Genomic DNA, 26,828 nt, shown 5'->3' with positions numbered 1-26,828 from the left:
TGGGTAAACGAATTAATTCTTGTAAGTCTGCGCTCGTGCTGGCCACTTCCTTCTCAAGCGACGCCCATTATCAGCGCGAATGGTGTCGACTACGTTAGAAGTTGGCGCGCAGTGTCACACCACTTCCGCATGCACTCACACGCAGCGCTGTAGCTTTGTGTGAGGCTAGGTGACATTGACGACGAGAGGAAAACGCAACGAGTCGCCTAAATGGCCATGCTGCTTGTACACTTAGCGTGGCTCGTCTCACTGGCCGGCTGTAATCATGCGAGCTCGATTGAACATACAGGTGAGAAGGAGCAGGTGGTCTATGTAGTTGACAGGGCTAGCTAGGCATCCTCAGCATGAAGCATGCTGCCTCACACCCTTCGTTTAGCTGTTAGTGTCTGTTTATTCTCGAGCGTAATCGTATTCGAATATGAGATTCAAGTGGATGCAATGACCTCATCTCGGTTTTTTTGTGTGTGTGTGTGTGTGGGTATCAATCTACAGAGTCGAGCTACAAGGGATCGTTTTATGTCTACCCCTATCAGCAGCGTGTCCGCCTTTCTAGCCTCGACAATTCCGTGTCAACAACTATCGGACAACATGCGGACAACTCGAAATTGGTCGGCGTAGACTACGACTTCGCTAGCGGAATGGTGTATGTGGTCGACGAGGCAGCAGCGACTATAACTGCGAGTAACAGCACGCACACTCTACTGGTGGTGTCGCGGTTGAACAAGCCCAAAGGAGTGGCATTCGACTGGCTCAATTCGACTCTCTACTGGACCGAGGAGAGAGCCATCCACTATTGCAGGGTCAATGCGGATTTCGTCTGTCATCCTTCAACTCTGGTCTCTGCCAGTTCCGGCTCTCCACGCGCAATTGCAGTGGATCCATACAGACAGTATGACAATTGCACAGAGACCCGACTTTGCGGCTGCATGATTTCGTTTTATATACGTTTTCTAGAGAGCTATATTGGTCAGAAACGGGCGACTCGCCTCGAATTGTGAGTTTAGCACTAAGAGACGGCGCATACACGCAGAAAGTCCTGATGTCGAGACAGCTAAAGAAGCCGACGGCTCTGACGGTTGAGCATTCGACCGGCCATGTGTATTGGGCAGACCCTGAGATGCCTGCACTTGGCTGCATCGGGTGTCAAAACAAGCGGCATGTGAGCACACTAATCCGTCTCCTCCGTGTGGTGTTACATGGGTGTTAACGAGTAACGTATTTTATAGATTTTTGTCCAGTTTGGAAAAAACCTTCGCTATCAGCCATTTTCAGTTTCTGTTTTTAATGGCAAGGTCTACTTCTTCAATAAGAGAAAACAACTCGACAAGACACATTCGTTTTACAGTCTACCGACTGCCAAGTGGACACACATCTATAATACTCGAGACTGTAACGAGGGCAAATGTTCAGTGACAGTGAGCCCCAAGAAGGAGCTCACGTTGTCGTCTGGAAATAACTATGTATTTGACTTTTTGATTGCCAACGTCACAGTGAAAGGTTGGATATTTGATCGAATTGTTTGTATACTCACCAATTGATTTATACATTTATCATTGCAGTTTCTGTCAAAAACATTGCTTCCTCTAGTTCACCCCCTGCGACCACCAAAGTATCCACAACAGAGTCTCCGACTAGTGCAAGTGCAGTCCTTAGTACTGCCAGGTCTTCATCATGGTCATCACCAACACTGTCACTGTCTTCATCATCAGTAATTCCAACAGAGATGACAGATAAACTCAAAACTGAGTCTGAGGATTTTTGGGGTAAGGAGATGAGAGCCACATTATCCAATTTCACCATTTCTACTGTACTATATCTCTCTAGTGTCTCTCCATCCTGGCATCTTGGCTGCAGCTGCTGCGATAATCTGCGCTATGTTGTTGACCATTGTTCTTGTTGTTGCTACTATTGTCTGCAGGCACGTTATTGAATCTTGCAAGGTGTGCAGTGGTAGTCTAAGTATTTACTTTGTCTCTGTTTATTTTGTAGGAAACGAAAGTTCAACAGGGGTAATACAAACAAAGGCTTCAGTAGCCTGGATAGGACATCACCAACTGGTTCAGAATATGAACATCCTGTTGCTGTTGCTCCTGCTGTTGCTCCTCAATTTCCTATTGCCGGTGTACAGGCTGAGCCTCCACAGTATGCAGACATCATGTCGATACCAGGTACTCATGACCTGGTACCCATCGACATAGCTAATCCAACATATACTGGAGAGACAGCACCACCACTGGCTTCTATCTCAGAACAACAAGCAAGACAGGCAGAGAAGAAAGCAGTGAATCACACTCAAAATTTGGTCATGAAAGATCCGGCAAATCTCACTAATCCAAACTACGATGCCGTCATTGAAATTGACCAAGTGAATGACATTAGCAAGGATAGTCTTCATGCACCCATTCCTGCACACCACTACAACAACTTGGTATGTGCAGGCAACACATGTCGTGTTGGCCATAGCAATACCAGTCTACCACCACCACCACCACCACCACCAATATACGATACACCAGCAGATCAGTCGCCTCACTCGACGACGACCGTATCGACAACCACCCAGTCGAGTCAATCGACTGAATCGCAAAGTAACAGTGAATACGAGACTACGTATCGTCTTCAAATACCTCAAACCCCTCAATGTACACAAACAATTTGACTTTGATACGTTAAAATTTGGTAGTTCTTTGTACTTCTACGTAAAAATAAAGCATTAACCTTAGACACAGGCAGAGACAAGGCAAACAAACTTAATGAAAGGCATCATTGCAGTGTAATTACTTGTTTATACATAAAGGATATTTATTGATTATAGAGAAGCTTAAATCAAACATTAGGAGGTTACTATCACTATTGCAAACCTGTCAGGCAACTTTCACAAGCTGTTGCTACACCTCGACAAGTAAAACGCGTGGGTCTTCTACAGCCGACTTCATCTTCTTCAAGAATGTGACAGCTTCTCGGCCATCAATAAGGCGATGATCATATGTCAAAGCAACATACATCATCGGTCTGATCTCAATCTGAAAGAACACCCAATTTCAAATCAAAAATTGTCGCAAACAAAGACCGCATAGTTGTAGACAATATGGTTGCACCTCAATATCAGACAGCAAGGTGGCAATGATTCAGTGGTCAGACAAACAATTGACTACTAATGGGCGATCGTGTGCTCACCTTGCCGTTTACAGCTACAGGCCTTTCCATGGTGGCATGCATTCCGAGTATGGCCGATTGAGGGGGATTGATGATGGGAGTACCAAACATGGACCCAAATACTCCACCATTGCTGATTGTAAACGTCCCTCCTTCCATGTCTTGGATTGAAATTGCATTATCTCTTGCCTGAAAGATCATGTCACATGATAACACAATATGATGTCACCAGTGATGGTTGCATGGTTACTTTGAGTCCAAATTCTTGTATTGCCTTTTCGACATCGACGAACGTCATGGCCTCGCAGTTTCTCAATACGGGCACAACGAGACCTTTTGGTGATGCAACAGCAACGCTGACATCGATGTAGTCTCGGTACACAATCTCGTTTCCATCTATGACTGCAGAGCAGAGAGAAAATGTAGACGCCTGGTGTTGTGTGTGTGTGTGTGTGTGTGTGTGTGTGTGTGTGTGTGTGTGTGTGTGTGTGTGTGTGTGTGTGTGTGTAGAGATGTTGTCTTCTACCTGCATTTACAATCGGTTGATCTTGTAGAGCAAAGACGGACGCTTTCACAAACAAAGACATGAACCCCAACTTGAGATTGTGTTTCTTCAAGAACGCCTCGCCATGCTTCTTTCTCATCTCAATTACATTACTACACAGCAAGGCTCATTAGACCAACTATTACCCAACATTTTTTAGACTAAAGAAGCATCACACTGAAACAGCCTTGACTCAAGGACACTTCAAAATAAAGACAAAAACATGGCACCACAGTCCCTTACTCAAACGGTTAGAAATACTGTAGTATCCTTGATGCGTGTGTGAATGCAGCTGAGGTTAAAGACAAAGTAGGAAATAAGGATACTTGACCATCAGTGTAAACACACTATAAACAATACTGCAATCACCTCGGAAACAAAATTTAAAGCAAATTAAAATATGTCACGTGACCTTTAAGAACGTCGATCAGTCAACATGAGGCTCGGTCAATTATCTCGTTGACAAGCCCTCAGGCATTGGGTCACTAACATTTATAGATCCCTGACAACCATGCTCTAACTATTACATGGTAACTAGTGACAGCCGCCATAACAACGATAACTAAAAACACTCAGCCCCAGAACAATTATATAGACTTTACCTACTGGCCACATGAATAAAATCAGTTGTCTGACAGGAGCACACTCACCACCTTTTGGCTTGTGGACGTGTTTTTGAACAATTAGATTAAATTTAATTTATGCATCTGACTTCTTGTTACATAATTGGACTCTACCAAGTTTGTGTTACGAGTTTGAGGCATGGTGGCTGTGAGGTTCAATGGTACATTTCTATGCATTAGTTAAAAGTTGATAATAATAACAAAATAAATATAATGCCCACATGCACAGATTTTTGAGCATACAACTGCACATAGTTTTGCATACAATTGCATAGATTTTTTAGCATACAATTGCACAGATTTTTGAGCATACGATTGCATAGACTTTTGAGCATACAATTGCATGAATGTTTGAGCATACAATTGCACATATTTTTGAGCATACAATTGCACATATTTTTGAGCATACAATTGCATGGATTTTGAGCATACAATTGCACAGATTTTTGAGCATACAATTGCATGAATTTTGAGCATACAATTGCACAGATTTTTGAGCATACAATTGCATGAATTTTGAGCATACAATTGCAAGGATTTTTGAGCATACAATTGCATGGATTTTTGAGCATACAATTGCACATATTTTTGAGCATACAATTGCATGAATTTTGAGCATACAATTGCACAGATTTTTGAGCATACAATTGCATGGATTTTTGAGCATACAATTGCACATATTTTTGAACATACAATTGCATGAATTTTGAGCATACAATTGCACAGATTTTTATCATACAATTGCACATATTTTTGAGCATACAATTGCACAGATTTTGAGCATACAATTGCATGGATTTTGATTAAGCAATTGCATAAATTTTGAGCATACAATTGCACAGATTTTTTAGCATACAATTGCATGGATTTTGAGCATATAATTGCATGAATTTTGAGCATACAATTGCATGGATTCTTGAGCATACAATTGCACAGATTTTGAGCAAACAATTTCATGGATTTTGAGCATACAATTGCATGAATTTTTGAGCATACATACGTATAACTGCATACATTTTTAGCATACAACTCCCATCAAACAAGTGATATTATTCTTGTGGCCAAAGTATAATAATTCTCACATGCAAGAAATTGCCCTTTGCTTGAGTCAGATGATGCATGCTGATCACAGCTGCTGACGCTATGCAATATGTAATGCCAAAAATGAGACATTTAACCCTAAAGGCCTTTCACACTTGACGTGCATTCAAACCACATTCAATCCACTTCACAGCAGATGTGAATTGGATGTGCATTCAATATGAATTGACTTATTTCACACTGGGGGAAACGTAACCCAGATACAACAAACACGCCTACCAGTATAAAGTGCATTACACCTGCGTTCATCATGGTTGCCAGTCTCTTCAAGATAGTTGTCTATCTTTGGTTACAGTACGTCCATCTATACCATAAGCACAGGATAGAGAGGGAATGCAGCTCTACTGCTGCCTATTGCTAGGAAGAGCTGCACAAGTAAGCGTGGTGCCATGTGCAGCCTCCAATGCGCATTGAGTCCATTGAATCCACTTCAACCTCTGCACATGGTTTGAGTGAATCTCAATACAGCCAACATGCATTGAATCCACTTCAATCATTACATGTAGTTTGAGTGAATCCGAATCTGCATTGAATGCAGCTTAACAGCACCCATTAGGTGTGAAATGCCTATGCACATTTAACTCACATTCAATGCACCTTGGAGTGTAGTGTGAAAAGCTGTAATTTTCAGAACTCCGGCCATATTGGCCCCCATTCACAAAGTGTTCATAAAATCTAACACTTCCAGAGGTGAGATATGACTTTCTACTAGACAGTGTGCTCACTAAAGTGTTATGAAGCCACTTCATGCTATTTGCCAGACAATGACACTTTATCAGTATTCTCGGTCTGGTTTTAAGGAAGACAACCTGCTCAACGTATGCATTCACCTCATATCGATTTCGTTAAATGTTGTCAACATGGCCAACTGGTTTTGTGCACCTTTTAATCTCTCTGCTATTCGTAATCTCATTCGAGTCATCTTTATCTAAACCAAACAGACATTATTTCATTCACACGTCACCACCAAACACGACACAACAAACTCGATTCTCTGATCTTGATAAAGCACCATCAGACGGACTAGATACCCGAGGTGCTGGAGGTGGTGCAGTTGGAGTGACCGTAGCCATAGGACCACCTACATTAAACAAGTTACCACAACTCTATTACGACATCTTGAGTCTCCATACTTGGCAATGGCGGAATTTGAGCAGGAAATGGTGGCAATTCAGTTGGCACTGGCTGTTGTTGGTCAATCGCAGGTGCTACGGGTGCCGGTGCAACTGGAGAAGCTTCTGATTTTGTTGATTCTTCAGAAGCCTTTCGTGGCTGATCTGCTGACTTGGCAGCAGCAGCAGCACCACCAACTTCTAATTTAAACAGTTTTGTGCCTGGTGTTACTTTATCACCATCTTCCACAAGAAATTCAGTAATAACTCCAGCAGCAGGAGCATTCACAGGAATTGTGGTCTAGATCCAAACAGAAAAAAGCTCGCTGAAAACATTCGCACATGCAGACCCCACAGCCATTATCGTAAGTCAATTGAAAGAAAGCACTTCACACAATTCTTGAAAAAGATAATGACAACCATTTTACTTATTTTAACTACAACATTACTCAGGTTTAGTACACCACACAAATGTCTGATAATTGAGAGTCATGCTAAGCACACCAGATGAATGCCTGTGAATAGCCGAAGCTGCAAGACTGATATTGCATGAGTGCCTTTCAGGTAACTTTATGTAATACATCTGGACTAGACATCTTTATCACTCTTCTGAGAGAGAGGAAAGATAAGAGAAGACTTATGTAACATAGTGCATTCAATTCTTCTATGTATAGAAGCAGTACTCATCGATTAGTCAGGGACAGATATAGCCGACCATTCACCACTCTACCGACTGGTCAAAAAGAACATTGGAATAACTATTAAATCTGTAGACCAAGCAACTACAATGCTAGTCCTTCTTGCTCATAATTTAATGTATCAAACTTTGTTCACAGTACATTCATGTATAGAAAGACCGGCAGTTTGATATTAACCTGCTTTCAATACACAATAATGCAACACCAGAACACACCATATTATGTTATAATCTCATTACAAGCATAGCTGAAATCACTACATCATGCTGGTGACGTGCAACCACCACCTTCCCACACATTACGTCATAGAAATTCCCTTTTTGCATAGTTGCAAGTTCTCCCATACCTCAAGTGTTTGCATAATATTATTACATGGTAATTAGGTAGGGAAGGAGTAGTAAACCACATCAGAGACATCTATACTGCACACCACAAACAGAAAGAGGAGACAAGTGAAATGGTCGGGTCCTTTATTGTGGTTTGGCTTCTATAGTCTGCGTGTGTTTATCTAAAGAAATTCTTTTCCAGAATTTCTCCTCTGATCTCAACATACTACATCAATACAAAAAAGGCTTTGAGATGTCATGGTGATGTCATGGTGATGTCATAGTGATGCCATAGTGATGTCATAGTAATGAGTCGTTCACAAAGCAATGCAGCACAGACTGACCAAACTGACTGATGCAAGAACAAACCGGACAATAAATCTGTGCCCCATAATCAAACTACCTCACAAGAACCCATGAATTCATTCATGTCAACTGCTACTATGTACATGAATTGCAAATTAGGAAAAACCCGTGCGACACTTTTATATCTCCTTTGGTCTCACTAAAGCGCTTAGAGGGTCTCTAACTCACAAGGTAGTCAACAAAATACTGATCACCACATACATAAAGACTGCGGGAGGTGGTGTGTGAATGTGTGTGTGTGTGTGTGTGTGTGTGTGTGTGTGTGTGTGTGTGTGTGTGTGTGTGTGTGTGTCTGTGTGTGTGTGTGTGTATGTGTGTGTGTGTGTATGTGTGTGTGTGTGTGTGTGTGTGTGTGTGTGTGTGTGTGTGTGTGTGTGTGTGTGTGTGTGAGCATTCTACATTTAGATGCCAACCGCCAGACATCACACCAACATTCCTGTAATTTGTTGAATATGAGTGGGTAGTGGAAGTTACACCATCTTCCACTGTCACAGTACGTGAAAATGACTAAAACAGGGCGGTTGCTGGACCTACAAAATTAGGAAGACCAGCTGCTAGGGTCAAACTCTTATCAGACCGTCTATCATCTAAGAGGCCACACCTACTAATATTGGGGAAACCATGGCCTCTGTTGCATCCCCACTGACTGTTGCAACCTGACAAAATGTTGACAATATTGTTTCTCACAAGCTCTCATAACACGAAACATTAGTACTACAACGTATGCATGGCCTTAGTATTGAATGTTTATCCGCACAAGATGGTTGAAGGACTAGCAAATAGAAATCAAGGTAAACGGTCATACATAACCAATGGTGCAGTCTGTTAGTCTAGAACACTCAGGCAACTGAAAACACAAACATTGCAAGAAAACTATCTGAACAACTGGTTGCATGTTGATGTTGTAAAGAAGCTATACAATATTTAATCTACATAAACGCAAGCATTTATGCATGCACATACTCACACAAGCATAAACACATAGGAATACATGCACCGTTCCAGTTTCTAATTGTTATAATTATAGCATCACTTAGTGGGTCACTCGGTGCATTGCTTGGTGTGTCTTGGTGTGTCGCTTGGTGCATTGCTTAGTGGGTCACGTGGTGCATTGCTTGGTGTGTCGCTTAGTGCATTGCTTGGTTTCGCTTGGTGCATTGCTTGGTATGTCGCTTGGCGCATTGCTTGGTGTGTCACTTGGTGCATTGCTTGGTGGATCACTTGGTGCATTGCTTGGTGTGTCGCTTGGTGCATTGCTTGGTGTGTCACTTGGTGCATTGCTTGGTGGGTCGCTTGGTGCATTGCTTGGTGGGTCGCTTGGTGCATTGCTTGGTGTGTCACTGGGGTGCATTGCTTGGTGGGTCACCTGGTGCATTGCTTGGTGTGTCACTTGGGGCATTGCTTGGTGGGTCACTTGGTGCATTGCTTGGCGCATTACTTGGTGGGTCACTTGGTGCATTACTTGGTGGGTCACTTGGTGCATTGCTTGGTGGGTCACTTGGTGCATTGCTTGGTGGGTTACTTGGGGCATTGCTTGGTGGGTCACTTGGTGCATTGCTTGGTGGATCACTTGGTGCATTGCTTGGTGTGTCACTTGGTGCATTGCTTGGTGCATTGCTTGGTGTGTCACTTGGTGCATTGCTTGGTGCGTCACTGGGGTGCATTGCTTGATGGGTCACCTGGTGCATTGCTTGGTGCGTCACTTGGTGCATTGCTTGGTGCGTCACTGGGGTGCATTGCTTGATGGGTCACCTGGTGCATTGCTTGGTGCGTCACTTGGTGCATTGCTTGGTGCGTCACTTGGTGTGTCACTTGGGGCATTGCTTGGTGGGTCACTTGGCGCATTACTTGCTGGGTCACTTGGGGCATTGCTTGGTGGATCACTTGGTGCATTGCTTGGTGGGTCACTTGGTGCATTGCTTGGTGTGTCACTTGATGCATTGCTTGGTGGGTCACCTGGTGCATTGCTTGGACCTTCTCCCCCATTATCACTGTTGATAAACGTCCCACAGGTATGAACAGAGACACTATCTATGCCTAGCCAGTATGTTGAAGGCGGGCAAGTCTGGCCCGCTACGCCTTAGCATGCCTGGCTAGAACCCTGGATAGTGTGTGTGTGTGTGTGTGTGTGTGTGTGTGTGTGTGTGTGTGTGTGTGTGTGTGTGTGTGTGTGTGTTTATACCGACATGCAGTGGGCAGGCAACGAGTGTATGAGCAATACACCTTCTATGGAGTCCCAATCAGCGAGGCTTGATTAGTGCACGTGCACACATCACATCACATCAAGACTTGGAAACTGAAACCAAACTGGTAGTAGCTGCCAGTAGAAAAGAGTACGAGTCTATTGATTACTGTTTGAGGCAGAACTCTTAAGATACAATTGGCTTTTGATTTTGACATATTAAAATATGGATATGTGGCCAGGGAGTTGATTTTGAAACATTGAAATATGGATAAGTGGAAGTGTGCAATGTTACAATAATGCGAGCACACCAAGTGATGCTATAATAATTGGAATGTGGAATGACCAAATGGTGTACAGATTCATATGCATACCTACCTGTTTAAATGCACATGTGTGTGCACAACCTCTCGCTTGCTCGCAACCACACACACACACACACACACACACACACACACACACACACACACACACACACACACACACACGCTCACACACAGACAGTGCTTTCGCCAGTACCATCAGTACCGTCAAAAATGACGGTTGGAAGAGGGAAGGGACGTTTGGAGTGGGGAAAACAGCATTTACTGACGGTTGGAACAGAATTGGAAAGCTTTAGCATGCATAGTGTGGAATCACGGATCTAAAGACATTAGTGGTCTTGATAGTCCCAAAGTTGCTACAGAACAATACTTGTAGCACCCTAGCTTCATCTGTGCCAATCAGTGTCCAGTATTTGCTTTCAATAAATGACGTATCCCACTTCCGCTACATATTGACCGGTTAATAAATCGGGCCATAGGGGCTACTGGTTTATCAAGATGTGAATTGTTTGTGAACATAACAATTAGACTACTGAAACATATCTGTCAGCCAGAACAAACAATATGTGGGTCTACGGATCCGTACGGAAATCATAATGAGTTCTTTCATGCGTGTAGCAAGTGCAGACCTGAGCAAACTAAACTGAGAGTTGTCCTTCTGGAAAAAATTAACCGTGGTTAGGTGTCCAGCAACAGAATGATACTCACGCACACAGAACGCTGTAAACCAGCTACATGGTAGAAGGTGGATACGGCTTTCCACCTTGCCTCCGAACTTCATGCACAAACCTTGCAAGCCAGTAGTTCATTTCTCTGTTGTTCATAACATGCAGATCATGCACGTACCGCCCGAAGGATCCCTCTTCAGCTTGCTGCTTGTTTCTCCATTTCTTCCATGCATTGAACACTCTAACCGCGCACATGCAGTAGCTTTTTGTGGTGTTAGGGGGAATGCACAAATCAAGAAACTTCTGAAAACTACTGGATGAAATTGGAAACGAGATTCAGAAGACTGCTGCTGCTGCTGCTGCTGCTGCTGCTGCTGCTGCTGCTGATGATGATGATGAAGCTTTATTTATCCACGGAATAACCTTCAACTACTAGAGTCGGTCTTCCAGGCACCGCTGATCAGAAACAACATCAACGTCTAGCAGTTTACTAGCTTCCAAAAAATCAATAACTGGCAATTCTGCTGTTTCAATGCCCAAGTCGATTTCAGAACATTTTGCTACACAACTGATTTGAACTTCCGCGCCTAGAGAATATCACCGCCTCAGCTGGGTGCACAAGCCGGTTATAGACCTTCTGGCAAGTGTATAAACGAATACACCCCGCTGCGCCCAGCTCGTTAGCACTCGGGCTTCGCCCTCGTGCCAACTCGTGGGCGTAGCGGGGTGTATTTCGTTTATACACTCGCCAGCGGTCTATAACCTATACTTGTTCTCATGTCAGACATCTGGTATTCTAAGAGAGTGCATGGTCTCCTTGTTTGTTGTTGACCTTTCACATAAGAAGTGCTAATGACTGACTGTGGTTGCAGCAGGTGTTCTACTAATTTTAAGCCAACTTGTCATTGTAATAATACTGTGTTATCTGCCTGTCTGTCTGTGTTATGTTGCGTTTGATTCTAATACAACTAGAGAACAGATAAAGTAATTTTATGATGTCATTACCACATATGTCAACATCAAACATTTAATGACGTCATATTGACGGTTGGCAAAAATCCTGGCAAGAACACTGCACACACACACACACACACACACACACACACACACACACACACACACACACACACACACACACACACAAAATGGACAAACGTTAAGCCCTCCATGTCGTTCAACGTTGACCATAGGGTCAGTTACGGAGATACCTCTCCCTGCCTCTAGAGACAGGGCCTCCAAGCGTGGACGCTTAAGGGCCAGCACTACAATCCACCTGGAGCTTGGCCAGAGTCATCCAGGGCACTGACTATGGTGCAGCTCTGGGACTGGACACCAAGACCCACAAGTACCCGTCTGCTGCATGATGTTACTGCCAAGCCAGCAGTCTTGTTCATCCCAGTCAAAGACCAGGTACTCATCTATACTCCTGAGTCAAGAGAAGCAATTGTGTGTAAGTTTCTTGCTTAAGGAAATTATGCCATAGCTCGCCATCACTGTGACTTGAACTTGCAACCCGAATGTTTCCATTCTCCAAATGCACTCTCTAACTAATTGAGCTACAACACCACACACACACACACACACACACACACACACACACACACACACACACACACAATGACGCGCGCACACACACACACACACACACACACACACACACACACACACACACACACACACACACACACACACACACACACAAGTTCTTTCAGAATACGTACTACACACTTCGGAAACCTTGTTCACGTCATGCTGGTAAACACTATAGCAAACATTTTATTTTAATGTTTGTCGTACTCATCGAATACTATCACACTATTAAGCCTGAAATCAGTTCAAAATGACTCACCAACAACATGAAATTTGATACTCTACCCACGCGGAAGTAAATGCATTTCACAAAGAAACAGAATGCATACCACAACAGCATTGTATAAGACTTGCTCTTACCTTGTCTGTCTCAATCTCTGCCACCTGTTCGTCTTCAGTAACAACATCACCAATAGCTAGGAGCATCTCCATCACAGCTACATGCATGTCTCTCCATACAAATCATGCCTGACCTTTTTCCAACCTTATGTCACCATCTGAAATGGATTCGGCAAACGCCGGCGTCTCTACGACAATCACAGTGTCGCCCCCTGCAACATAAACATGTAGCGTCCACGCCCACGCGTCAATACGGTCACGTGATATTAAATCTCACCGTTTGACGCTGATAGCCTAAAGTAACGCGGTTGTTGACACGTAGGGCCAACAAGAGCACACGGAACAAACGAATGGCGACACCTCGTTACTAAATTAGTGATTCCTCGTTGAGATATCGGAAAAATCAACAAACGTCGTCTACACAAAATCCACGGCGCCTGAAACAAAATCACACTGTATCTAATCTCATACATCGCAACTTGTCACCGCCTTACCAAATTCACGCATCTAAACTTGAAGAAATTTCGTCCGAATTTTAGAGGCGCCGACGCCATATTGATTAATGATTGATATTAATGACAACAAGCACGCTAAACACCGGTTTCCACAGTACCGGTTACCATACCAACTTATTGTGTATCAATTAGGTATTGTCCACCTAGCAACTCGTACAATACAACCCACACTATAATCTATAATCGTAGCTCTAAAACGATGCTAATTCACAGCTATGAGATCACCAGCTGAACGTCTTGGCTGCATGTCGAGCTTCATCTTATCGATCACATCCTCCATTACCGGCGGATTTCTTTTGCTCAGTTGCTGCTTTGCCGCACGCTGAGGAGAGCCGTTCATCATTGTCCCGTTCTGAGATAATTTCATTGTGGCAATGCGACTGCATGGTGCTCTGGCCAGAATACGTAATTTTCCTCTGTTCCGAAGGCTCTCCCTGTTCTGTCTATGAGGGATGACAAATGGTAAGTGTATAAGTCTCATAACATGTGCAGGCAGGCAGGCAGACAAACAGACAGGCAGGCAGACAAACAGACATACAAACAGGCAGACAAACAGGCAGACAAACATACAAACAGACAGACAAACAAAGACAGACAGACAGACAGAGACAGACAGACAAACAGAGACAGACAGACAGACAGACAGACAGACAGACAGACAGAGACAGACAGACAGAGACAGACAGAGACAGACAGACAGAGACAGACAGACAGACAAATACAACAAACAAACAATCTACACAACACACAAAACAGCAACACAATAACATAAAAAGACAAGCATACACATACTTTTGCATTAATGGCACTTTGAAAAAGAACAGTTCACCACCAGGCGTGCGATAATGATACCCATTGTCTGGTCCACGAACGTTCTTCGATCTGTTGGCAGCAACAGCTGACTGCTGCTGAGCTGCGGTTGGCTTGAGAAGGTCAATCTCAACAACTGACTTCTTCCTGCCGGCAGGAAAGACTTTTGAATTCGATATCGTGACCTGCTGATATGGTTGATCCTGCATTCGAGACTGAGACAGCAGCGATGGTGTACCAGCAGTCACCTTCAGTTTCTTGACAGGAGATTGAATAATTTCTATAAACAATGAAAACAGTCTGATTTAGAAAAACAACCAGCTCGTCATAATTCGTCAGCAATGCCACAAATTCAAGTAGAAACAACAAGCAAAGTAGAACTTCTAGAATGAAACGGTAAAAACAAACGTGTGACAGTCAAGATGCAACAAGCAAAGAGAGAGAGAAAGAGAGAGACCCTGTGTAAAAAGTCAAAACAATCAGAAACACGACAAACAAAGATAGTACTAGACAAAAAATAGACAAACAATCAGACAGAGACAGACAGATAATTCATTCTTGTACAGATTCTACTTGTAAATATGCTAGAATTTCTTACAATACAAACCAGTACTTCCAAACAACAAAGTCATTAACAGACCAGCTGACAAATAGAACTGCTTGACAAAGCTTTACAACAGACAAGAACCAATAACACAACACATCTCACAAACCAGCTTTAGTTATGTTTATAGCTGGACGCTTGAGTCCTCTTCCACGTTGCTCCATTTCTCTCACTAATGACTGCCCTGGTGTGGTCGTCACTGGCGAATGATTGTTGACCGACTTCTTCAGTTTGTCTTGATGCATCTTGAGCATGGCATCCGCCATAGCCTTCTCACGTGACTGTCCTAGTGGAGGTGGCTCAGTAGATGTCGGCGTCCGAATCTTCTGTTTTCTGGCATCTCGAGCAGCAAGTGTGGGAGAATCAAGAAGCTTCTGTATAGGCCTACGACTATGACCCATCCCATCACCAGACTCACTCACATCTTGAAACACTGTAGCTACTGAGTAGATAGTTCTCATATCAAAGTCACCGCTCGCCGGCTCAACAACCTGCCTTATTCGTCGACATACAGGAATCCACTTGGGTGGGAAACCTTCACAGAAACTTCGTCAAAAAAGTGAATAAACAATGTGTAATCTGTCTTGCTTTTGCTCTTCAGCATGGGTACATTCACTAAGTTTCTTGGTTCGATTGCACATCGTCTCAACTCGGAAGCTCCAAGCAGCTTTCTAGCGATGAATACAGACGACTTAGGTCGCATGAAAAAGAGGCGATAAATAGAATGGTTGACACGATTGATCCTCTAAATCCAAACACAAAAGCATCATCATGAAATTTCAGAACATCAAGTCAAAACTTGAATACAAAGCCCAACTCCAATGCAAAGCCTACTGGAGGACAAATCTCCATAAACAGTAAGCACACAATTGAGCCCCAAAACACTATTTATATTAACTTAGCAGTTGCACTGCCCTACATACAAATCTAAACTCAAACAAGACAAGAAGCATAAATGATTGCAAACGCACAGCCAACTGCTAAATGAGATGTCCAACTGTGATTTGTTACTTACACATTGCAGCTGGTGCTGCTAGGTTACACACATAGATTTAGAACAATTTCTGATATGGCGTATTGCAGTTTTGTCTAAGTGGGTTCCTTCGTCTATCTAGTAAGTTGCCTGATAAGTGAGCAAGATTCTTGATTTCTTAAAGGAACAAACATGCAAACGATCGCAAGCATACTGTAAACATTTGGACGCACATGCGCACACACGCATGCACGTAAGCACGCACACAGTGACACACACACACACACACACACACACACACACACACACACACACACACACAACACACACACAGTGACACACACACACACAGTGACACACACACACACACACACACACACACACACACACACACACACACACACACACACACACACACACACAAACAAACAAACAAACACACACACAAACAAACAAACACACACACACACACAAAATCATTGTGACCAAAGACACTCCTGACTCCTGCCTAGTCGACATCATTAACTAATTTCTAATTAATTTCTTACCCCAGCTGGCAATGGATGAAAGCATTGCTCTCGCAAATGTGTTGCCAATCGTTCTATAAGAAAAACACATTACATAATCAATATGCAAACTGTAACACACCAATCTTCATAACAGAGACACACAAGCCTATGATGTGATGACAAGAAAAACAAAACAGTCACACAACAATGCAAGCAAATACAAACGTTGAAAAGTCTGATTCAACGCAATTTCCAAAAGAAGATTTATTATGAAAGCTACGAGTCATAGAAACGGGACTTCAAAGAAAGTCATGTGACTTGTGAGGAGCAGTATCAGAGTGGAATATAGGGCAAGAATTTTGGTCAGACATTATGCTCTAGTAAAGAGGTCGACCTAACATTTTAAATTTTGGCATTCACTCTTACCTGATTTTACAAATTTCTTGTAATTATCGACATTAAAGCGACACTGTCAAGATTTGAGCGCACAAGTGCGCATGCTTGTGCGCTCTAGGCGTGTCACACTTCGCGCGCAAACCTACATCGGGACTCCTAGGACAGCGTAATGGCGTTTCGTGACGATAGAACGCGTATTAGTGCATCAGACACGTCTGCTGACGAAGGAGCAGTGGTTATTCCGGTACGCAGACAATGGGACTTTTCGCTAGGATGTCTATAGCTAGGAGCCTACTATAGATGTCTTGCGACAGTTTAATAGTCTTCATAACACTTGTTGTGCACTTGCGGCGACGTCCTGCCCCTTGACGTGCACCTCCATGGCTTCTCTTCTGAGATACCGAAGTCATATCGGTGACAACTTCCGGGAATCTTGTCCATCACGTGCGGCTTGCAAAGGGCCCGTTTTCGCCGCAGAAAGTAACCGTTCGAAGTCGAAAACAAACGCTATACTTGCTCTATATTTACAAAACTTATACGACGTATCAAATCCATGCGCAATGACCTAGTCAAGTACGACGACATCGGCTGTCAGGCACTCAAAGCACGACAAAAGTCGATCTATTGCCAAAACGTGGCAGATAACGCAATATAACTACAGGTAAAATCGCACTTGCCAACGATTCCTCGTTTTGGAGAACTTGAAAAATTTCTACCTAAATTCAAGTTTGCGGGGGCGTTTAGACGTTAGGTATCCGAGGATAAAATCTTGACAGTGTCGCTTTAACAAACACACATACAAACAAACAGACAGACAGACAGATACACACAAACAAACAGACAGAAATACAGACAGACTGACAGACAGACAGACACAAACAAACAGACAGAAATACAGACAGACAGACAGACACAAACAAACAGACAGAAATACAGACAGACTGACAGACAGACAGACACAAACAAACAGACAGAAATACAGACAGACAGACAGACACAAACAAACAGACAGAAATACAGACAGACAGACTGACAGACAGACCCCCTCCCTCCCCCCCCGGATGTGGCTTGAACATGCCAGGTTTTTTAACGTGGTCTCCTGTTGCATCTGTATTTCTTTTGAACAATGTTTGGCTATGCCTGATCATAAGTCTGACTTTGAAAGTTGTCCGGTTGTTTCCTGTGTCTTCAAAGGCCAGATTCAGCGAGTTCTTTGTCATATCAGACAATCTCACAATGCTAACGACATCCCGGATTTGTTTGTCTCTCGTTTGAACCTTTCGAAATGTCACCATTGCTCAAAGTTGTTTGCGAAACTTGGGCAACATCTGTCACAATGCAAGAAGAAACTTTCCTGCTCGACTGTTGGTTTTGAATTTGAATCTGTTTCCAGCCAATGTCCTTCAAATCTGTCACCATCTTCAAAGAATGCTCACACCTTACCTACTTTTGAGGCGCCTCTAACCCGTGGTGTGCTACCAGAAACTTATACATCTTCTGCTTCTCCTTCACGGGAAACTGAAGCATGGGAGTACATCCGGTCTTTATCATCAGAGGAGATCCTCAAAATGATTCCAGTGAGAACGGTGCAGAAGATCAAACCTGCTATGAAAGCTAACTTCCTGGATTGCTGTTCAGTAGCCTTCAGAAAGATCAGAAATGACCCAACAGATGAAACAGGCTGGAAATTGCTGCTGCTGATACCGCGTATGGTATTACAACCGCTTACAAGGGGCGGAAAAGCAAAACTATCTGTCATGCAATCCATGTATAAGCAGTTCCGTAACTTCCAATGGGAGGACTTACTGTCTAGCGGTAGAGAAGACACGAAGAAAGGGAATGCTAAAGCTAACTCCAGAGATCACGTCAAGAGAGCTGCCCTAAGTCTGGTCCGATGTGGTGAACTTTCAAGAGCTGCTCGTGTTCTTACAAGCTCAGGATTAGCTCCAGCTACTCCAGATACAGCTCACAAGCTTGCTGAGAAACATCCTATCCGGGTGTTTGACATTCCGGACATGCCATCTCCGGACATGCCATCTCCAGACATGCCATCGCCTGCTATGCATATCAGTTTGTCAAAACAACATTTGTTTAATCCCATCAAGAAATCACCAAGAGGCTCAGGGTGTGGCCCATCAGGATGGCGATATGAACACCTAAAAGTTATTGCTTCCGACACAGTTTCTGCTGAACAGTTGCATTTTGCTTTTTCTTGTATTGCCAATGGATCAGTCCCTGTTTCAATTGCCAGGTTGTTGTCCTCAGCACGGCTGATTGCTTTGCCCAAAGCCTCAGGAGACGTTCGACCAATAGCTAGCTATTGGAGAAGTGTTCAGAAGAACTACTGCAAAATGTATTTGTGCACAGATGAAAAGTGAATTTTCGAATTTCTTTTCTCCTCTGCAGCATGGAGTGTCAACAGAGGGAGGAACAGATCTTCTTTTACACCATATCCAGCTTCTACTAGAAGCCAACAATGACTGGATTGTTCTGAAGACTGATGCTAAAAATGCCTTTAATTCAATCCACCGCTCCCATTTGCTGCAACAAGTGATGAAATCTTTTCCTATCTTGACAAATCATGTCATGCAAATGTATTCTGGGTTTGGTCCTCTGGTCTTCCCACAGAACAACATCCCTGTTATTTTGTCATCTCAAGAAGGCATCCATCAGGGAGATCCTCTAGGACCAGTTCTGTTTTCTTTAGGCATACAACAAACCCTGGTTGATTTGCAAAGCAATTTCCAAGCACTAAGAGTGCTAGCTTATCTTGATGATGTTTTCTTAGTTGGACCAGCAAAATATGTCCTCGATGCTTTTTCCACTCTTCAACCTGAATTTTTCAAAATAGGATTGGAAATACAGGAAACAAAATGTGAAATATACCGTTCATACGACAAAGAAGACACCTTCTCTTCTGAATATACCATACCTGTTTCGAGTGAAGGCATTGTGATACTAGGAACACCAATTGGGAAACGTGAATATGTTGCACGAGCATGTTCCACTATTGCAGAAAAAGGGAATGATCTTTGTAGACAGCTTGTCGACTTGGATAATGTGCAAGCATCCATGTTGCTTCTTAGATACTGTCATACCACACGGCTAAATCACTTAGCAAGAGGAACGTGTCCAGAAAAACTGGCACAGGCAGCTACTATCCACAACAAGCAAACAAAATCTACCTTCTCTTGTTTGCTAGGAAATGTTGACATCAGTGGGAATATGTGGAAGCAAGCAACGTTGCCAGTAAGACTAGGAGGTTTTGGTATGACTTCCCTAAACGAAGTGGCACCCTTTGCTTTTGTTGCCAGCTGGGCACATTCTCTTAAGCTATTGCCTGATCGCTTTCCTGTTCTTCAAGATCAAGTCAACTCTCTAGTGACATCATCTAATCATGCGAGTGATATTGGGCTAACTTTAGAACACCATCTCAAAGATATTTCCACGTTGTCGGATTTGTTGCCTAACACAAAAAAGTTGCAACATCGTCTAACAACCGAATTTATACAATCGAAAGCAGATCAGTTGAATGAAACTGATTCTAACCGAGATGCAGCACGATTGCGTTCAATTAGAGGTAAAGGAGCAGGAGCATGGTTAGATTCCATTCCATCTTCAGAGTAGTTTGCACTTTCATCTGGCAATTTTGTCTTGGCGGCTTCTCTCAGATTGGGTCTACCTTTGTCTTTACCACCTTGGGCCACTAAATGTGAATGTGGAAAGTCACTAGATGTTGAAGGGTACCATTTAACTAACATGCAAAATGGGTGGAGGCCCAGTTTGGTCTCACAATTCTGTTGTTTTGTGCTGGTCTGAATGCATGAGCAGTCTACAATGCCAGCATCAAATTGAACCAAAAGATAGATATACAACATCCAACAATAGAGCAGACATTGTTGTGTTTGACTCAACATGTGGGGGAAATGTCAAGCTTGATGTGGCCCTTGCTCACCCCTGGAGCCAGGACATTCTGCGAAGTGCAGCAACTACAGATGGAGTTGCAGCAAGAAGAAGAGAAGACATCAAACATAGCAAATATTCTCAAGAGCAGTTGCCTGGAGGGTACACTCCTACCCTTATTCCACTAGTTTTCGAGCACTTTGGTGGGTGGGGAGAAGAAGCATCAACGTTCCTCAATAAACTTTCCAAACTATATAGAGATGAAGAAGGAAGAAACAATCCCTCAGATTTTAAAAGACATTGGAGAAGACGCTTGTCAGTACAACTTCAGCGTTGCAATGCCTCGGTGTTGGCTAGAAAGATGATCAGAGTAACATATGGACAGAATACTGACCAGAGTTTAGATGTTGTTCAACTCTCAATTCAGTAAACTAAATTTCGGTTTGTAGGCTCCGTAGGGAAGCTTTTTAATGCTAATTGTTATTTGTGTAATTGTAATTGTAGTTGTGACACTTGTTGTTCATTAGCTGTTACTTTAGTTTCACCTGTATTAGCTTTGATGTATAAAAATATATGAAAATTTGACAGACAGACAGACAGACAGACAGACAGACAGACATAAACAAACAGACAGAAATACAGACAGACAGACACAAACAAACAGACAGAAATACAGACAGACAGATAGACTGACAGACAGATTGACAGACAGACACAAACAAACAGACAGAAATACAGACAGACAGACAGACTGACAGACAGACAGACAGACAGACAGACAGACAGACAGACAGAGACAGACAAATTTTGTTCAATTTCGTTATTTGTTGCATCATATTCACTACAGTACTGTATTTACCTGCTATCAAAATATAAACTATTACAGTATTACAGTATTGCCATTTATGCACTCACGCATCTGGTGATTATCAACTCTATAACTAGATTTTGTCTGCTGCTTGGGTCAGCTGTCTAGACATTTGGGTCGCTCATTGATTCCCTACCATCCATGAAATAACTATTATGCCTGACCTGACCTATGTAGGTATGTCTGATCAAAGCAAAATTGTAGTCAGTCATGAACACCAGTTGGTCGGTCAATGACCGATGACCGACCATTATATTCCACTCTGACTGTATATACCACCAGAGTTCTATTCGCACCAAATCTCCGTGGCTTTGAAAATGACCATACGCGGGTGTCACGGCTTCAAAAATGTATGGTATGCAAGCGAGTGACAAATCACAATGCATTACCCTTTTTGTGTTGCCAGTGACAATGACAGACAATGCCGGGCAGCCAATCACTTAGCGCTGTTCGGTACAAGAGAAAATTTAGTCAGAAGGACGTTAATTTTAATTAGAAACAACAGAAACGTCGTATTACAAGTAACAGTACCTGGAATCTATGAGCATCCAATCGTGCTGTGGTAGTACACACAAACGTGAAGCACAATGTGCACGTTACGTACAGGACTTCAGGGTCCTAGCCAGGATTTTAGGAAGGTGTAGTGGCATGGGCGTGGCACATAAGTTTGGCCCTTGGACGTGGCATGTACGTGTCTGTGTAAATTTCTGAAATAAAATTACAAAATTACCGCTGGTTTGGAGAGTGGTTTAGGATGCCTACTGTACTGTGCGCAAGCTCTAGGAATCCGTCTCATTACTATTACCAGGCAACAAATCCAATTACAGTGAGTAGTACAATAGACTACAATTAGAGACTCATGATTGACAAGTCTCCACCACTTTCCTCGTCATCAATCTGTTGATAAACGTTCTAACAGGTAATGAACAGACACTAAAATTAGTCGGAGTGCACAGTGCTTGTGCGGCGTACAGTACCTACTACATGCGTATCCAATATGTTTGAGGTGTAGCGGTCAGCTCTGAACACGTAGTGGGCCGCTATGCCTTAGCATGCTTGGCTAAAACCCTGGACTTTGTTGCTACGATGATGGCAATTGGCCAATCAGCAGTTGGTAAACACTTTCACAGTATTTGTAAAGACAATAACATTTCAATCAATTTCGACTCAACTCTACTCCACATAGAAGCTACTCCCAACGTCAATGAGTATTGCTTCGTATGGCCTTAAACACAAGTATGCCTCTATCGTTACCATTCCCGTTTAGTTTGCGTGCAGTTCACTGGCAAGATAACTGAGTTACGCAGGCAATTCATTTCATGTAGGCGAAGCTTAACGCCAATGACGTATCAGTCTGGGGCATGCTCCGTACCTAACCCACGTTTTCTCCGCTACCAAAGCGACTGTTTGCCTGACAGTAGCGCAGTACGAAGTTTAACGATAACGTCTACATTTTGAGATCAGGTTGTATTTCAGTTGGAGTTCCCCTTTAATGTGCGCATTATGCTTCATGTTTGTGTGTACAGTACTAGGGCAGCAAGATGGGTTGCTCGTAGAGTTTCAAGTAGTGTTACTTAAAATAAGTTTTCGTTCGTTTCTGATCAAAATTCACATCTTCCTGGCTAAATTCTCTCATGCCGAACAGCACGTAGTGATTGGCTGCCCGTGCCATTGTCTTTCCTTGACGAGTGCACCACAATAGAAAGCATACCACCTATATGGTAATAAAATACCTATATATGGTCATGTTTGACAGCCACAGATTTGGGGCAAATAGAACCCTTTAAAACCATGTACTCTCCTCACAAGTCATGTGACTTCTTCGAAGTGCCATCCCTAGACTCGTAGCTTTCAACTAAAGTCCATTCCCACATAGAAGAATACGTGGGAACTGCAGTTAACAGATAAGGAATCTAAGAGCAGAGATGAGCATAGTTAATTACTGCTAGTGGAATAAACAGTTCCAGTATAGAAACGTTTAGCTATGAAATTACGTTCAAACATTCAACCATTGCTTCAACTACGAAAGCTTGCTAGCTACAGCTGTTTTACTTATCAATCCATAGTTCACAGTACGTCCGCGTCAGCTTTCAAGTAGTGGGCATTATAGCAGTGACTTTCATACAGGAAGCTACTAATTGTGACATAATAAAGAACCAATCACGGTATTCATTAACTGATTTGGAACCTGCTCCTTGTGAGCTTTCCAATGATATCGGAACCAACTCGCTAGGACGTCCGCTTCAGGAGATACAGGTTTTCCCCCACGTATTCTCCTATTCGAAAATGGACTAAGTTGGTTCATTAAGAGTGGATAACCAGAAACCGTTCGGATTAGATACATTAAAAATGTTAAAAACCACATCTTTCCAACAACCAACTGTTTATGAACTCGTAGTTCATTCAACACCCTGCTATGCATCTGTACGACACAACAAAGACTCCACCAACCTTTCCTTGAAAAGAACTTGTTACATCGTGGACACGTGTAGTTCTCGAGTGAACTGATCTTTGATTGTCTGACGTTCTCTTCACAACAGAAAGATCAATAGTGACCACCAACACGACGATGTACGGTACAATCCAACAACTGTGTACCCCATTTGGTGATAAACTTCAAGCCAGCATATTTTCTCCAATAATCCCAACAATCTATGCATAACTTGAGACGATGTTCTCCGGGACCCCAGTTCTTCCACGCAGTAGAAAACATTGCTGAAAAACAATACAACAGTTGGACTGACACGTACACACGTGACTGGTGTATATGTGTGTTTGTGTGTGTGTGTGTGTGTGTGTGTGTGTGTGTGTGTGTGTGTGTGTGTGTGTGTGTGTGTGTGTGTGTGTGTGTGTCTGTGTGTGTGCATTGTAGCTCAGTTGGTTAAAGAGTTGCATTTGGAAAATGGAAACATCCGGGATGTTGAGATCATAGGTTCGAGGACGAGTACAGACGTAATTTCCTTGGGCAAGAAACTCACACACAATTGCCTCTCTCGACTCAGTATAAATGAGTACCTGGTCTTTGACTGGGGGTCGACTAGACCGCTGGCTTGGCAGAACGTCACGCAGTATGTACAGATACGTGTAGACATGAAGTCCAGTCCCGCGGCTGCGCCAAAGTCAGTGCCCTTCGATGCTCTGGCCACGAATCAAGGGGTTCGTCAGCAAAGCCTAAAACTCCGAGTAGCGCCGAGGTCCCCACCTAAAACTAGGCGGGGTGCTATCTTCAGAACTATCCAAAGGGCATATCCATTTGTCCATTTGTCTGTGTGTGTGTGTGTGTGTGTGTGTGTGTGTGTGTGTGTGTGTGTGTGTGTGTGTGTGCGTGAGTGCGTGCGTGCATGCGTGCATGCCTGCATGCATGCACGTACATGTGCACATCTGTTCATTAAAACAATAAATAATAAAACACAATACCTTGACAGCATTCACAGGGTCGATTCCCCTGAATGAGAGCCATCTTCCCACCACTATGGTTGCTCCCTCCACCCGACTGTTGACGTCCAGACTCCCCTGACACTCCTCCTTGACCGCTCATCCCTCCATGACTGCCATCACCAGGTACTGAAGACGAAGACAGATGTGGCGAAGCATTCGACGAGCCATGGCTATTACCGCCAGTTGATCCACCACCTCGACCGCCTGTATTGTCTGGATGACCCGGACTGCACAACGACATCAACAACATAGACAATGCACCAACAGCAGCAACCAACAAATATCAAACGTTCACATATTCTTCAGTTATATTCACACATGTCTATGGCACAGATTAGAAACGAGAGCCAGCACTAGAGCAAACGCCCCAGCAACACGTTAGATACAGTGCAAGATATAACGATTCGTGGTGACAGGACATCCACAAAACTCATCAGACATCCTAATTTGGTTTGCAGCAGCAGCATATTGCTAACTAGACTTTTACTGTATTAATAAATCTAAACATGTATACATACGTATGAATAAAAAGTATGCATGTGTAGCTCCATAAAAACAACTGTAGACATTATGTGTGTAACAAGGCACAGAATGTTTATACACGTTTGTGCTCTTGCTTCTTGAATGGACTGAAGTTACTATAAATTTAAGTCTTTATACTGTGATTAGATCTAAGCAAACAAGAAGCACACCAAGGCACATATAGTCATCTGCATTAACAGACATCGAAATGGCTGCCCTTTTTGGCTGAACAGATGCACTAACCGTTTGGTAATTAACAGTCGGACATGAAAATGATTAGGGCGGACGAATGTCCGATGACTAACTGTTATATCCCACACTGTAGATACACCTTTCACTCGCACTTGTAGTCTAAAACTCCTACACGCCATATTTATGATAACCAGCTAATATTGTTATGTGCAATCGTGCAAACTAAAGGTTCTTTTTACCCACCCTCCATTGCTCTCACCCACCCTCACTCCCTCTTGTCCGCCTTCCTCAGAAACCTGGACTGCAACAGGCATCGAGATTTCTTAAAAAACACAAGCTACGCTGTGTGTTCACAGCATCACTGCACATAAAATCAGAACACTTTCAACTGGAAGAGCGAAAACCACACTACGTAATAGACTAAATAGCGTACGTTAGCAGCATACACTGCAAATCCGAACACGCTACGTAAAGGTAAGTCTACTACAAACTACTCGTAAGTCTTTATTCGCGTTGACTTGGACGCTAACTTCGCTACGTCATGTTCTGGAGAGACGATCTTCGTATCATTCGAAACCGCAGGACATCCAATTTCTAAGGAAGCATTCGATTTGCAGTTCCGGCAGTTCTTGGCATTGCGTTGACTAACAGTTCTGGCTATTTATTTCTATTTGATATTATAAGTGTACGTCGAATTGTCAGACCTCTCAACTTCTCACCAAATCGTGAGACTGTCCTTTCTAAATGATCACGCCCATTAACGTGTCCAAAGTAGGCGTGGTTAACAGCCTAAGTGTTGGCCTTGCTTTATGTTTGTGCACGTGCCAAGGATTTGCCTCAGACTTCCAACGTTATGTTTACTACAGTTAGCTACCACGCCCGGCTACCTCAGATACAAGCAAGCAGAGTCATTTATGAGAGTCTAGTTCAAAGAATCCACTATGTACAGAAAGGTGGGCTACACAAATTGACTGTCAGAGTGTCTCACGGTAGGCTTGTCAAGAGAAAGAACTGGTAATCGTGAGATTGGGCACAAATCGTGAGAACGCCCGTAACTCGTGAGTCTCACG

At 43.2% G+C, this 26,828-nt stretch overlaps 4 protein-coding genes across 4 annotated transcripts in view; 2 read left to right on the top strand and 2 right to left on the bottom strand.

The window, feature by feature from the left end:
* Nucleotides 1-189: 189 nt before the first annotated feature.
* Nucleotides 190-2,871, top strand: LOC134179366 (low-density lipoprotein receptor-related protein 8-like). Its single transcript, XM_062646237.1, has 7 exons — nucleotides 190-289; nucleotides 493-889; nucleotides 955-1,159; nucleotides 1,227-1,497; nucleotides 1,560-1,763; nucleotides 1,825-1,918; nucleotides 1,990-2,871. The coding sequence occupies exons 1-7, from the start codon at nucleotides 211-213 to the stop codon at nucleotides 2,657-2,659; spliced, it is 1,920 nt and encodes a 639-aa protein (XP_062502221.1). The 5' UTR covers nucleotides 190-210; the 3' UTR covers nucleotides 2,660-2,871.
* Nucleotides 2,780-13,596, bottom strand: LOC134179367 (dihydrolipoyllysine-residue succinyltransferase component of 2-oxoglutarate dehydrogenase complex, mitochondrial-like). The gene is made up of 11 exons (XM_062646238.1): nucleotides 13,523-13,596; nucleotides 13,306-13,465; nucleotides 13,163-13,240; nucleotides 13,050-13,105; nucleotides 6,558-6,837; nucleotides 6,411-6,505; nucleotides 6,255-6,352; nucleotides 3,683-3,813; nucleotides 3,407-3,558; nucleotides 3,178-3,345; nucleotides 2,780-3,023 (listed from the first exon to the last, which is right to left on the bottom strand). Exons 1-11 carry the CDS (start codon nucleotides 13,580-13,582, stop codon nucleotides 2,889-2,891), a joined length of 1,413 nt encoding a protein of 470 aa, XP_062502222.1. The 5' UTR covers nucleotides 13,583-13,596; the 3' UTR covers nucleotides 2,780-2,888.
* The window catches only part of LOC134179365 (metastasis-associated protein MTA3-like), a 20,457-nt gene continuing 7,212 nt past the window's right edge, over nucleotides 13,584-26,828 (bottom strand). The window contains exons 12-19 of the mRNA XM_062646236.1: nucleotides 25,024-25,271; nucleotides 24,205-24,321; nucleotides 24,058-24,135; nucleotides 16,479-16,531; nucleotides 15,546-15,702; nucleotides 15,067-15,492; nucleotides 14,336-14,633; nucleotides 13,584-13,986 (exon numbers count right to left, since the gene is read on the bottom strand). Coding sequence (XP_062502220.1) covers nucleotides 13,746-13,986; nucleotides 14,336-14,633; nucleotides 15,067-15,492; nucleotides 15,546-15,702; nucleotides 16,479-16,531; nucleotides 24,058-24,135; nucleotides 24,205-24,321; nucleotides 25,024-25,271 — 1,618 coding nt within the window. The 3' untranslated portion in view covers nucleotides 13,584-13,745. The remainder of the gene's footprint in view (nucleotides 13,987-14,335; nucleotides 14,634-15,066; nucleotides 15,493-15,545; nucleotides 15,703-16,478; nucleotides 16,532-24,057; nucleotides 24,136-24,204; nucleotides 24,322-25,023; nucleotides 25,272-26,828) is intronic.
* Nucleotides 17,961-19,213, top strand: LOC134180551 (uncharacterized). Its single transcript, XM_062647727.1, has one exon. The coding sequence runs from the start codon at nucleotides 17,972-17,974 to the stop codon at nucleotides 19,211-19,213; it is 1,242 nt and encodes a 413-aa protein (XP_062503711.1). The 5' UTR covers nucleotides 17,961-17,971.

This window comes from Corticium candelabrum, chromosome 5 (assembly GCF_963422355.1).
Source record: "Corticium candelabrum chromosome 5, ooCorCand1.1, whole genome shotgun sequence".
NCBI classification, from domain to species: Eukaryota; Metazoa; Porifera; class Homoscleromorpha; order Homosclerophorida; family Plakinidae; genus Corticium; species Corticium candelabrum.
The sequence above is the reverse complement of the archived record's forward strand: the minus strand, read 5'-3'. Positions and strand labels throughout refer to the sequence as shown.

What these genes read in the sequence shown, in the direction of transcription:
- LOC134179366 (XM_062646237.1), top strand. Translation starts at nt 211, where the DNA reads ATGGCCATGCTGCTTGTACACTTAGCGTGGCTCGTCTCACTGGCCGGC. An exon ending in GGTGTCAAAACAAGCGGCAT is followed by an intron (nt 1,160 to 1,226) that starts GTGAGCACACTA and finishes CGTATTTTATAG; the next exon opens with ATTTTTGTCCAGTTTGGAAA. An exon ending in TGCCAACGTCACAGTGAAAG is followed by an intron (nt 1,498 to 1,559) that starts GTTGGATATTTG and finishes TTATCATTGCAG; the next exon opens with TTTCTGTCAAAAACATTGCT.
- LOC134179367 (XM_062646238.1), bottom strand. Translation starts at nt 13,582, where the DNA reads ATGGCGTCGGCGCCTCTAAAATTCGGACGAAATTTCTTCAAGTTTAGA. An exon ending in TTTAACGAAATCGATATGAG is followed by an intron (nt 3,814 to 6,254) that starts GTGAATGCATAC and finishes CTTGCTGTGTAG; the next exon opens with TAATGTAATTGAGATGAGAA. An exon ending in TCAACCGATTGTAAATGCAG is followed by an intron (nt 3,559 to 3,682) that starts GTAGAAGACAAC and finishes TCTGCTCTGCAG; the next exon opens with TCATAGATGGAAACGAGATT.
- LOC134180551 (XM_062647727.1), top strand. Translation starts at nt 17,972, where the DNA reads ATGCCTGATCATAAGTCTGACTTTGAAAGTTGTCCGGTTGTTTCCTGT.